General features: G+C 38.2%; 1 protein-coding gene across 4 annotated transcripts in view; it reads right to left on the reverse strand.

The window, feature by feature from the left end:
• Nucleotides 1-2,942: 2,942 nt before the first annotated feature.
• kif20ba (kinesin family member 20Ba) overlaps nt 2,943-14,084 on the reverse strand; it is a 42,316-nt gene continuing 31,174 nt past the window's right edge. Inside the window, exons 31-35 of one of the 4 annotated variants that reach the window (XM_067511898.1) lie at nt 11,651-11,689; nt 7,022-7,108; nt 5,779-5,896; nt 4,348-4,502; nt 2,943-3,935 (exon numbers count right to left, since the gene is read on the reverse strand). In XM_067511898.1, the coding sequence (XP_067367999.1) occupies nt 3,855-3,935; nt 4,348-4,502; nt 5,779-5,896; nt 7,022-7,108; nt 11,651-11,689 (480 nt within the window). In that variant the 3' untranslated portion in view covers nt 2,943-3,854. Of the gene's footprint in view, nt 3,936-4,347; nt 4,503-5,778; nt 5,897-7,019; nt 7,109-11,650; nt 11,690-11,724; nt 14,083-14,084 lie in introns of those variants that run through there. The other 3 variants (XM_067511906.1, XR_010914942.1, XM_067511928.1) reach the window with 3 other exon arrangements.

A 14,084-nucleotide genomic window follows, 5' to 3' on the forward strand; every position in this document is an offset into this window, starting at 1 on the left:
ATCTAGTTTGGAGGCATTGAAACCAGACTAAGGTGGGAGACAGATTCAGATCCACAGTGTGGTGCCTCTGGACGGCTGACAATGTGCTGCCATCTATCATTTTCCAGATTGTGTTTTTTCTCTTTTTTTCTTTAGCACAGCATGTGCAAGTCCACAATCATCAGTCCACACCCACGTTTGTGGTCTGCAGAGAATGGGACACATTTTCTTCTAATTTAACCATTGGGTAGCAAAAGTGAACACGCACTTTAAAATTAGATCGTTTATGTACCTTGAAAAGTTTTGCAGCAGGAGCCACATTTTAAAAAATGGACATCGGCCTTTTCCTATACTATTAACCGGTCTTAGCACAATGTGCACATGCCAAGCACACAGTTGTCTACAGGCAGCGTGAATTAAACGATCAGGGAATTAAATATAAGGTGAGACCTGGAATTTTATATTAGGTCAGATGAGGTTAATTTGTCAGTGCTTATTGTTGCCAATGGAATCAAAAGCACAGGTCGAATCTAAATAAACTGAGTAATAGGCCTGTATATATGTAACATTCACACGACCACCTGACTGCATAAAGGCAGTCCGCTCTTCACACTGACAGGTCTAATGAGCAGTGGAGTGGGCTCAATTATCCATATGCTAAATTATGTTAAATCCAATCTGTCAGCTCCATAAGCTGTGTTGTGACCTGTGAAGTTAAAATTCAAATGAATTTCCACTCATAAGCAGACAAAGTGAACGGGGCAATGGCAGCATCACATGTGGGTACTTTTCACGATCTGTCAGTTATTTCTGATATTGTTGAGTGTGGCACAGTACGTCTATACTTCTATATATTAGAAGAATAATGAGGTCTAGCACATAATACCTGTTCTAAAATTTAGTACAGTCATGATAAAAATATTGGCATAACATTTTTTTTATTGTTCTCCATTTTTTAAAAGATGTAAAAAGAAGGACATTGTAATAACGATCTTCAAGTTATTGTTCTCTTTAGAATAAGACCCTTTATGTTTGTGCTGTTTAAGAATGAGGTAATCAGTATTACATTATCTGGACAATTCCATTCCACAATGCATCAATGTTTTTTGTTTTTATTACCAAATGTGGTAATAAAAGATTCTGCTGGCGGTCCTGTACCACTGATGCTTTTAAGAGGAAAATTGGTGTCTGCACAGGCAACTCTTCACATGCCCAAGCGCAGTATAGATTCAAACTGCTTTGATAGCATTGATGGGTTCATGTTTTAGTGAGCATTGTTTTTGACATAACCCAGATTCAGATTTTAAATGAATCACTAGTGGTTTGGCCCCTTTCCCTAACCCCACATCGTGTTTAGAACCAGCCCATAGGGTTTAAGATGCTTTTGAGTTCAGTTGGCATATTTTCAAATGTGATGTGAAACTAACTGCTCTGTGCATTTTCACGTATGTGGTGCAAGACACAAACATGTTTGCAATGCCTTGTGGGAATTTCTTCAAATGCAGGACTCAAGAATGAACTGATTTGATTTTTGAGGTCAAAGGTCACTGACCTCAAATCGGTCCATTCTTATGAACACTTTGAGGGAATTTCTTTCCATTCGAAACAAGCATCCACTTGGTCTAAATGATAAACTACTTGGGCTGCAACTACAGCAATGTTTTGGAGGAATTTCTTCAAATTTGGACTCGTAGACTAGCATTTTAGGGCACTACATGTCAGAAATGCCTTGAGAAATTTGATTGGCTTTGACACAAACATACATTTGAACCTATGGCTAAACTGCTTAGAATTTGATTCTGGATCAATGTAAACTGCAACTTAACTGCTTCTCAAAGCCATACTTTGAGAAGCAGTTCTTCTGCTGTAAATGGCCACTTATATAGCGCTTTTATCCAAAGCGCTTTACAATGTTGATTCCCATTCATACACACACTCACACACCGATGGTGGTGGCTGGCATACAAGGTGCTCACCTGACCCAACTTGGGGTTCAGTGTCTTGCCCAAGGGCACTTCGACACGTAGCCGGGACCAGGGATCGAACCACTGACCGTGGAGGACTGCCTTACCAACGGAGCTACAGCCGCCCTTCTAGTTACATCACTGCTCTTTCACTTTGACACAGAATCAGGTTTTTAAAACGAGGATTTAAAAAAGATTTAGATGTTCAGCAGCTAGAAGGTAATTACTAGTCTCTAAGAACCTAAAAAGGACTTTACACACGATGATGGAACAAGCTTGCAGAACCCAGTCCAGGCTCCTACACATTATGTTTTCTGATGAACCAGACACCAGCCGCCTCTCTGGTAGAGTAGCTTCTCCACACAGTGTTGGCTCTGAAGGACTCTGTTCCACTGGAAGAAAAACATGTAAATGTTGAACAAATTTCCCTGTAGTGTGAGATGGAGACACCTCTGATCAGCTGCCACTTCTTAAGATAATCAACGCTGTGTCACTCACATTTTCCTCCACCAATTTGAAGGAGAGCTAAATTACTTCTTTACTAAAAGAATTTTTCTTTTTGTGCCCACACAACACAGCAACAGTCCACCTCCCACATCAGCCACCCAGGGGGCTCGCTGTCAGCAGCGGCTTTCGTCCTTGTTTCTCCCACCTTTACACAGCGAGTGTCATTACTTGCAAATATCAAAACTGCTTCTCCAAGCTTAAGTGCTTGAAAACAGAGCAATATTCTCATATATAATTCTGTAGGTGATTGATATGTTAATTTTTATACATGAGGTGAAGGATGAGTATTGACTTCAGGCTTTCACAGCTGAGTTACAAATACTTTAAACATACAATTGTGGGTCTTTCACATGTAAATCCACCTGTGTGTAGAATTTTTACTAGCAGTTCCACACTAAATACACACATTAAAAGGTAAATGTTCATCATTTTCAGGCACAATTACTCCAATGTTTAGCATATAAACAAGTCACAATAGTAAGTAGACACAAAGAAAATGTAAATGTTTTAATAAGTAAACAACCGCTATGATCAATAGAACGTGATGGCTTGACAGAAAAGTGCACAATTTCAGAAAATCGTGAAACAATAAACTTTTTAAACTAAGAGCCCTTGACAACATCATGTACAGTAAAAAAAGAACAGTTACATTTCTCTCACCTTTACAGAATACAGTGACGCAGAGTGCACTCTACAAACAATCCTTGGTCAGTCAACCTGTGTGTTTTGTTCTTAAATTTGTTCTTGGAAAGAGATAAAGTGCAGCAGGAGTTTAGTGAGGCTGTTGTGAGAGGCTGAACACAAAGTAACTACAGAGTACTGGACATCCAGAGAAACTGATAATGTTACTAACTGAGAAATGAACAAGAAAGTTAGAGTTTTATTGTAAGATAACAAAAATAACTAAATATTTATTGGTAGTTTAGTTGCAAGAACATATAAAACCAGTAACAAAAACTACCAACCAGACTCCAGCACAACCCAGACTTTTCAATAAAAAAATTGCACATCAATGTATAAAATTTTTGACTGAAATTTAGTGTGTTGAATTGGAGCAGATGATAAATAATGTAACAAAAGAAAAATGCAGGGGATATACTGTCCAAAGCTAAAAATTGGTTAAATTTTTCTAGCAAGTTAGATGAAAAGATTGACACTACTTATGTTTGTGCATTAAGTATAGGTGGGGAGAGAAGGGGAATGAGGAGGCTATTAGCTTATAGTGCCTTTGCTTTACTATAACAGTAAAGCAATTTTAATTATAAAATATTGAATTTGATTAAATAAAATTACTTTACCTTTCTAACCCCTGTCACATAAAATAATGTGCTGTAATCGTGAGCAGCTAAAGGTTCTCTTCATTTGTAAGATAGTGTTAGGCAATAAGACTTGTGTGAAGGTTAATTATTTAGCCATCCTAGAGCGAAGGCGCCTCTTAATGATCTGATGGTCACTCTCTTTTTCCTCCGGCTCTCTGTTGATGATCTGAAAAAAAAAAAAAAACCCAGAATGTTTCTGAATGTGTGTAACTCCAGGGCTCTAATTAGAGGTACACAGGCACACTCTTATTAACCCATCATCAAGGGCCACCTTGGTGCCGGTCCAGAGCCCAGGGGAGGGGTTTGCAGCAGGAAGGACATCCAGCATAAAAACTTATGCCAAATCAATGTGCAGAACACGTTCTGCTGTGGCAAAGTGAAAAGCCAAAAGTTGCGGATTTTAACAATTCAACAATGTCATTTTTAAGTAGTTTTGTGAGCCCCCATTTGCTAGAATGTTGCTAAACACAATTATGTTGAGGGTACTAAATCAATGATGCCTCACTGTGGGGATGCTGTGTGAATGTATAAAGAGCTTTTCTATACTAAATGTGTATGTGTTTGTGTCTAAGACTTACTGGGTGTGATGGCATGTCCATGGGGGAGGAGATTTCAGGCCTGTAGAGTTTCTTTTTGTTCTTCTTGGCTCTTAGACTCAGGGATGAGGAGGACAAAGAAAAAGCTGCTGAATCTGCATCACCTCGACCACTCATCAGACTCATCATCTTCTTGGCTGCAGAGATGGAGACAAAGAGAAACACACTGATTAGATGCTTCAGATTGATCTTTGGCTACATAATTTCATGTTGGGGAACCACCTGATGTTTCTTTGTATATCCTTCGTATTTCACAAAGAATAAATATTTTCATCAATACATCTAAACCATCTTATCAGTGTAAGTATTGTAAATAAAGACCATCACTGGGTAAGCAGTCAGCCTCTACTCTGCATTGTCAATTCACACCCACATTGCTGGTTTTGGTCTTGTTAGGGAACATTGCATGACATTTACCTTTGCATTTGTAAATTTAATGCTAGTGGCTGGAATTTACTATGAAAAAATAAACTGAACAATAAAAAGGGGGCTGCAAGGTATGAAAGAAAGGGAATTAGGATGGGAGGAATATATGCTTGGAGCAGAAGAAAGGGTATGAGTTGGTATCTTGTGACATGGAGGATGGAAAGGATGGAGAAAGAGCAGTGGAGATTGAAAAGAAATTAGTGATGAAGAGAAAACAGATAAAGAAAGGAAGAGGACAAGGTAAAATGATGAAAGTGAAGGTGAAGGTAAAGATAAGAGATAAAGGATTGGAACTGGAGGGAGCAACAGCAAGCAAAAAGAATAAAAATGAGATGGGGGGAGGGATCAGATGGCGGCAGATGACAGACCCTTGTGTTGGAACCTGGGGGTGACAATTAATGTATCGAGTAAACCGCTGGCCCCTGAGGATAAAACACAGATGAGTCCAGCTCGCTCCAATATGTTTCCCATCTTAACTTTCTCCTCTAAGTCATCAGCAGTGGCTCCACTGGATGCCCTTGCTCTATTAGTTTGTCAAACCTAAGTTATCCTTTGCCAAATGACTCCAGAAGGAACTGATGGGTTTGTCCTTGCTTGTCCTCTGTTGGGTTATACACACGGATTTATTTGCTGCAATGCTCACTTTTATTTTTATTTTTGCCAGATGCCTCTAGAAAAACATGCAGCCACTCCCAAATATCAGTAGAATGGCAAGCATCACAGCTGATTTAATGCCACCTCACTTCATCACCATTTGCTTTTCAATCTCCACTGCTTTCAATATCCTTTCATGGTTTATCTTGTTAAAATTTAAAAATTAAAATTAAAATTGTGTTAAAATTAACAGTGACACAATAAAGATTAATTAGGTGATGTCAATAGTCATTTTGCTGTTTCTACCACATCTACTCCCTAATCTCATGCTTTTCTACAACAAACCAGTTTAAATCTCTCCAACTGTAAATAGTCACACACTGACACACTAACCTTTGGAGCCGAGCAGCGTGGGGGAGCTCTGCAGGAAGTCTCCGATCTTCTGCAGGGTTCCTTCCTTTTTGCTGCGGATGCTGCTCTGGGAATCTTGGCGACCCGCTGGGCAAGAGACCTGATCACAGATGACAGTTATCTGCAGTTAGTAACATTTCTAAACACTGGACTTGATGACAGACTAATAGTACAAGCATACAAAAAAACATGACTTAGAGCAGGGTGCAGAAGTTTTCATACCTTTCAAGAAGTAAAGTTTGACATCAACATAATATTTAATGCAAACTAAGACTGTACAATGTTGCCTTGTCACAAATTGAAGTAACTGTTTATTCTATCTGTTTATTCTAATACATTTAAAATTAACATTTATTTCAAATGAAAGGACAACAGTACTAGGTCAATGTGCATATATGTTAAATATAACTGCCCAACTTTAACTGAACAGAATTTAAAAATAAAAACTAAGTGGAAGCTCTTACCCAGTTTTCAGTGGGTGCATTATTAGTTTTGAAAAAATGCAAAGACAATATTCAATATGTCGTGTTCAACCGAGTAGAGCGACTTCTCTCATAAATTAAGAGATGAAATATTAACATGTCAATGGTAACTATAATCATTTCTGAAATCTGAAAACATAATGCATAACATGAACACAATGTGCATTCTTCTCCAATATTAACTTCTGTATTTATTTTTTTAAGGAATGTAGGTGTTTGTTTAATGTCCAAGGTAACCACAACGTACATTCAAATGACAAAACTAAAATCTGCCCCCTCTCAAAAGAAACTAACAATGTTTTGTTCAGATAACAAAATCTCTTATTTCATTAGATGTCTTCATGCATTAAAGTAGGGATTAATATATATGTGTAGAAAATGTCTTTCCCAGTTTTGCTTTAAATGTATTGTTGTGACCCGGAAATTTAAACCTCAGATGTATTTTACATATACATGGAAATCATTTTTTGGACATGCATTTGATTTCGCAATAGTGCAGACCTGTCATGTCTGTGGACAAGACCTGCAGGATTCCTCACTAGAGGAGAAAATTAAGCATATTAATTCCAGATTTCTTTGTATATTTATTAAAATATATACAGTATATAAATATAATGTGTAGTATTTTTTTGTTTTCCCTAATTTAAACGTCTACCCTTTTACCCTCCTGATGCTGGTTTGTCAATTCAGAACATAAATCTCTCAGTCACAAAATACATAAGTTATACATGTCTGGTTGTTACCTCCTCTTGGTTGGGGGTCAGCTTTGGGGTCAACTTTGGGGTCAGCTTGGTTCTTGTGTTTCTTTTCTTCTCTGCATCCACTTCTTCCTATCACCACATACACAGTGTTTGGTAAGAGGCTGCTGAGCAAAGGTTACAAAAAGGCAAGGAGCTAAAAGTGTCCACAAATGTCTCATGATGACAGAATGGTTTGGATGAGATAGAGCTGGTCACTTACTCCAGGTAGACACCGGGAGAAAAGCATTCGCACTTTATGCCACGGCCTCAGCTATCAATCAATTCCACTTTTACCAGCTACAAAAATTGAGAAAACAAGCTCCAATTTAGGGTTATTTACCTGCCAGGGGGGCTTCAAAAAGTGGACAAGCTTAGCTGTGGCCAGTCTAAATAGTTTGCCTTCGTTTCTCACAAACACCCAATTAATTTCACTTTCAAACAAGATTCTGATGTCAGCGATGAGCACTGCTGTCAGCCATGTTTAGAGAACCTTTCATTAAGGCTCAAGAAAGAAAGCAAGTCGGAGTTTCTCTGCTATTTTAATAAGTTCCTGGTCAATAAGGGCCTTTGGCTAAGTAATTAAAATGTTTTTAATATTTAAAACTCTTTTTTAAATAGATTAATACATTTTATTTAATCTCAGACATGCCAAACACCAACATTTTGGCTGCATGTATTTTATTAATTAAAAACGGCTTTTCTCTGGTGTGCAGACTGACACGTAATGAGCTTAATGACATAATGATGATGGCATGAGTAAATGGAAATGGTTCTTTAAAAAAGTACATGTAAATTTTAGTTAGTTTAGTTTAGTTACTTTTAATTTGTCTACTTTTATTCTGATTTCTGGGTTTAATGGCTTTACTTGCTAGATTCAATCCATGATAAATGTATACTATCTATTCTAAACCTTGTGTCTTAAGCTGATTTTAACATAACCTGGCTTCTGCTTGGTTAGAGTGAGGCATGTAATATTAGCAGCTGCTGTACACAGTCTTCTTTGTTTTGCCCCTCAAGCGCTTGCATGGCACAGTGTGACTGAGAATCCACTGCCATCACTTAAATACAGAAAACCATGTTGAGGGCTTTGACACGCTGATATCAAGGTGAGCAAAGCTAAAATGTTTCAGCTAGAAAGCACGGCATTGGACCCAGTACTAGATCATACGCCTGATAAACCACACAGGGAACAGGGTTTTTAGCAGACAAGTTGAAAGCAACAAATGCAGAACCAGGTATTTGTTTAAAAAGGAAAAACACTGTAAAAAGTTGATTTTTTTCCTCCTAAAGGAACATCTTTAAGTCATTTTGTCCATTTTAATTTTTTTATTTTGTATTGTGGATATTTTCATTGTAGCAATATTGGATCATTTTCTAGTTACTGCACGTTTGTTTTCTTTGACCTTTATATTTATGCCTGGGGGTGCAGAGATAACACAGTCCCTCAATAAACATTTTGGCAGTGTCATTTTTAAAAAGGTTTTTAAGCCAATGAGGCTTCATGTTCATGTTGTTACATTAATAATTTGCCTACAATTTGTTTGAGGTATCCGCATGGGGCTTCTTCTATGTCTTACCTAAGCCAACAGTGGGAGTCAGCATTGACAAAGACAAGGGCAAAACTACCCATTTGAAAATGGGAGAGAATCTATCAAAAATATAAAAAACATATAATTTGCCAGTATGTTGCTTCATGGTTGTCAGTACAATAAATTCCTGGAGGAAATATTAGTATTCTAGAAATGAAGCGATTCTGACTCAGAAAGAGCTGCTAGGGATGAGGCTGACCTGAGAGGGCGGCTCACCAGCCAGGCATGGGAGTGGGCGTGGTGGAGTCCATAAACATGCCCCACTTTGAGAAGCAGGAATAAAAAGAAGTCAAAACATGTGGAGTCATCACTGACTCACAGAGCGTCTTTAAAAATAATCTTTGGAAGGAAGGAAGAGGGAATTGGACATGTAAAAGTACAAAAGTAGATATGGCCACAGATTAAAAAAAAAAAAAAACTGAACAAAATATGTAGTTGAGCTGTGCGCGAGTGAGGAAAAAGTGTGAGAAATAAATGGAAAGATGCATATGAGTAGGGATATGAGATAGCAATTAACTGTAACTGAATTGTGTAGAGAAAGTAAACATTATGATATCAAGTGTGTGTCTGCATGAGACGATATTATAGAGAGAACATGTGGAGAAAGTAAATGAGACCAGAGAGGTGCATTGAGGTGAATTGAGAGTGTTGACAAAAAAGGTGCAGAAAACATAAAGAGAGCTGCTTGGGTAGTGTCTTCTTAGGCAAGACAACAATTTCCAATTGTCCAGTGTTACATGTAACTAAATCTTAAGCAAAATACTGTATAAATAAGGGACTGGCCTGGTTTTAGCACTAGCCAAAAGAACACTGGATTTTTGGAACGGAAATGTTTGGCATGCCTGTACTGCAAAATCTGATAACCTATTGGGCAATACCAGATATACCAGATACATCCATATTTATATGCAAGGAGCTAACACTGGATTAGAACAAAGAGCATTAGACTACAGATTGTATCGAGGTAAAGTAACAATTATGCAGTACAGAACAGTACGTCAGTATGTGTGGCAGATTGTTACCACAGTGCACAGTGCTTCTGGTGTCAGGGACACAAAACTAAACATAAACACTAAAACTAACAAAGCTCAAAATCCAGATAAAGATTTTCTTGGGTGGTTGCAATCTCTCTTCTAAAGAAAAGCTGCACCATCATCAATAAGTCATTAGAAACTCATTTACTGGATAGACAGACATAGCTGGCTGGGACAGACAAGGGATCATGAGAGTGGGGGATAGAGAGCTGGAGAAATGAATAAAAGAGGGGAAAGGCCAGAAAGCTAAAAGGTGAGAGAGAGAAATGAGAGAGCAACATGAAGGGAACCAGAAGAGAAAGCTATTATAGGCAGAGAGTAAAAGGTGAAGCAGTTTCGTTTCTGCTGTGGGTTCATGTTGTGCCAGTTTACATGTTCCTGCCTGCCAACACTCCATTATCTGAGGAAAACCGAATGCTGCAGGAGTCCTGATGGCTGATGAAATCGGCCGCTGTATCACTGCTGGGTCACTGCCTACAGATGTCAAACTCATCAGATAAGAGGCCACTTTCCCATGCAACTCACTGCCTTGGTGTCACATGGATGAAATACGAGCACTCTATTTAAGAGGTAGTAATTACATTTAAATTATTCCATTGATTCTGACGACAGAAAAAAAAAAAAGACAACTTTCGAAAAGTTAAAAAGCCTCTACTGTTGTTTTAGAAGCAAAAAAAGAGATGAAATTCTAACTCATGTATCAAGCATTTGAAAATAATTTTGTGAAAGGATAATTAACAATAAATACATTATATAAAGCTTAACTAAAAATGTAGAATACCTTTTTACTAACATCTGCCATGAACTAAAAGTGGCAGTTTGTTCTATGCCAGTGCATCAGGCTCAAAGTGATTTCCAGGAAACAGGTTGCAAAACTTTAGAAAACATAAGCATTTTAAAGACTAAGGCTCATCTCCCCCACTTGAATGTAATTATGCAATATCATAAAGCAGAAGCACAGAATGTTCTTTAAATAATGAGAGCATGAATGCTGCCAGTCTGAACATTTTCAAGATAAGAGCCTTTTTAGATAAACCTGTAATAAGCCAGAGGAGGAACATAATCATCAATCATCATCTTTTGGAATCTTTCTTTTTCAGTACAAAGTAGGATTTGAATATTTAATAGTTTTAAGAGGTTTTTAATTCAGTGTTTCTTCTGAATTCAACTTGGACTTCACAGGGTCATCATTGATCAAAGTGTAATTGGTAAGAACAGTTTTTCTAAGTGCAGTTATACAAGAAAACTCAGTGGGGACCAGAGTGGGGTTGTGGTCATACAAGCGACCCCGTAATAATAACTTCACACCTCAACCCGAGTTACGCGCTCAAGTGTCCTTCGGCAAGGAAGTGAATCTCAGCAATTTTCGGGAGACTTGCTCTGTGGCTCTACTCTGACCTATCTCTAGTACAGAGGTTCAGGCTACAGCTTGATTTTATTCTCCCAAAGCCAACAGACGTCATCTCCAACAAAGCAAACCAAAACTTATATGCTTTTCAAATACTCTCGTCAATAGAAGGTATGTTGGCATTTACAGAAGAAATGCATGTAAGACATAGGACAACATCAGTCCTCTCAGTAACTACTGGATAAAAAAATATATATTTTACTGTGGCAAAAAAACAAGCAACAGAGAGACACTACTTACAGTTGAATAACATAATAATAATAAAAATAATAATGAATAAATGGGCCTCGACTATTGCCTTTACTATCCGCCTGTGAAGAAACTAGGTGTGACAAATACTATTTGGGGGACAAAAATCAGTGTTTTGTGGAAGAAAGTTTTTCCCCATTTCTTTGTGGAAAATTTAGAGCCTCGGGTCAAGAGTGTTGTGGTCAGAAGGACTGCTTAAATGTGTTCACAATGAGTAAACAGCTAGATGCACAGCATTGTTTTTTCTACAAGAGACAACCATGTGATGAATGATGAAAAATTATGACTAATGAGGAATGTCTGATGTTTGGAATGATGATAATCATGCAGATGGAAGGAAAATCAAGGATACCTCGTGTGTTGTTCGACGTTTCCTCCTGAAAATGTGAGACTTTAGGAAAGAAATAACTTTATTAAACACATGCCAATCATGCATACCACCAGTATAAACAGAGAATAGCTTAATTTTAACATTATATACAGTTATATAAATATATATACAAAGCAAACTGAAAAGGTTTGACAAGTACAGGCTTTGTGTTATTTAGCTTTAGCTGACACTTTGGGCAGACATTTAAAAACTCCTTGCATTGATCACTCTTTTTAATTCAGCCTGTCTCACCAAAATGCTGGCCTGTCTGCAGCATTTTGCACATGCAATATTGTAGAAAGCTGATTAGAACTCTGATTGCGTATGAAAATTGAGAAATCTACCTGGGGAAGTAGGGTTTCTCTTATCCTCTACGGCCCTGGAAACATGGTTTCTTATTGACAGTTGACAGAAAAGAAGTCAGGTTTCTCAAGAAACTGCAAAACTTGGTCACTCAAATGCTGCCATTTAAGACTTGTCTTAGTCATATTAACAGTTGTATTTTGTGGACATTTCAATTTGTTATATTTGATCAGCTTCTAAGACAGAGCAGCCAGAAGAGTTAATAATGTTTGGTACCCAGAGGATTTTTGATTTGGCAGAATATTCAGATCATCACACCACTCTGCACTATCCCAAATCACTACTCCACCTGGCAGAAAAATAGAGCATTGTAATAGGCTTTCACTAAGGTTGCTTAAGCTGCATGACTTTACTTCATCACAGGGATCACAGAACAGTCAGGGAAATGTCATGGACGGTCAGGGTCCCCCTCATGGACCTTCTAGCAGTTTTAGGCTGCTGTGTCTTTACATTTGTTTTGTGGTTCCCTCACAAAAGAAACCAAACGATTTCGGTGTCATGAAGAACAAAAAAGAACACACAACACTGTAGATCTAGGACATTATCAGTAACCTGTGTATAACTGAAGGAGGACTTCTACAGTTTTTTCCTTCCTAAATGAGAAGATGGTGATTAAATTGCATGTAAACGTAGATATACAGAACCTGCAGTAGCAGTTCTTTTCACTTTACCTTGCATACATGCAAATGTCAGAATAAAGCATTTAATGAATACTTATTTTTGGACTGTCTTCTAATTGGTATTGCTTCACATATAGATGTTCACCACATATAGCCCCAAATTCGAAGACCCACTCTAATAGTCTATTCTGAATAACTTACACCAGCAATAAAAAAAAACAGAAATCTCAAGGGTAAATGTTTAGTCAAAGGAAGTAAGGAAATACACTTGAGCTACATAACACATTAATTAATGCAGTATATTTTCCTCATTCTTATTCCTCACTTACTTCCACATTGTCGAAGCATCACAACATCATACAGACAAAGAGAAAGTCATGTGCCATTCTTGACCACTATATCCAATTAATGAAGAGCAAAAAAGTATACCTGAGCAAGACTTATGGGTTGTTTTGTCAGTTGACTAATGTGAAAAACTTAACGTTTGCATTTCTGGCTGAATACTCTGAGGACCTCACAGTCGGTATGCCCGTTCTCTGACTCCACCTCTCCCTGACCTCTGCCAGGCTCTATTAAGTGTTGTCCCATTAATCAGTAGTGAACCTGCTCTCTGCCTGTTGTCCGACAGGCTCTCAGTTGGATCAAGGACAGGCCAAGATCCTATTGGCAGACAGACCCGCAGAGAGACAGACTGATGGATGTGATGAAGGATTTGCTCTACAGGTCAATTCCAAAAAATATATATTGTCCCCCTGCTGAACCTATAGTAAGGATCTTACGCTAAACTCATCGATTGTGAGCAGCTTAATGCAATAAACATACAATACCTCAAACACTGCCAGTGGGAATTGGCTAGATTGACACTGGGAATCATTTCTTGTGGTTTCAGTCCATGCCACTTTGGCCACTGAGACAAGGTGGGGGGAATTCTGACTTCTTAGTGATATCATGATTTTCAAATCTTACAGCTGCATGAAAACATTTTTATTGATTAGTGGTCAGAAAGACCTAAAATAGTGGGTAAAAAGTGGGTCAATGGGTGGACCTGCTCTTAACGAGATTTGGGAGAGTATACATTTGGTCACTTTGCATAATGAGATGAATATAGAAGAAATTCAAACATAATAAGTAGCTGTAAACTGCTTTATTTCGATTAAGCATGTTTAGAGGAGATGTTTTCAGGAGTAGGTGTGATGTTCTTGTAACCAGCAGCCCTAAATAACCCCAGAGTAACGGCGAGGCAGAGCATGCCATTCAAACAGTTACAAAACTGATACGGCAAGAGACCCTTATTGTGCCCTATTAGCATACTGAGCAACACCTCTGAATACCGGCTAAAGCCCTACCCAGCTACTGAGGGGATGTTGCCTTTGCACCCCATTGCCTGTTCTTCATGTGGTGTTGCAGCCAGCACTCCCAGACATGCAGTCACT

Source organism: Channa argus, chromosome 1 (genome assembly GCF_033026475.1).
Source record: "Channa argus isolate prfri chromosome 1, Channa argus male v1.0, whole genome shotgun sequence".
In the NCBI taxonomy this organism is placed as follows: domain Eukaryota; kingdom Metazoa; phylum Chordata; class Actinopteri; order Anabantiformes; family Channidae; genus Channa; species Channa argus.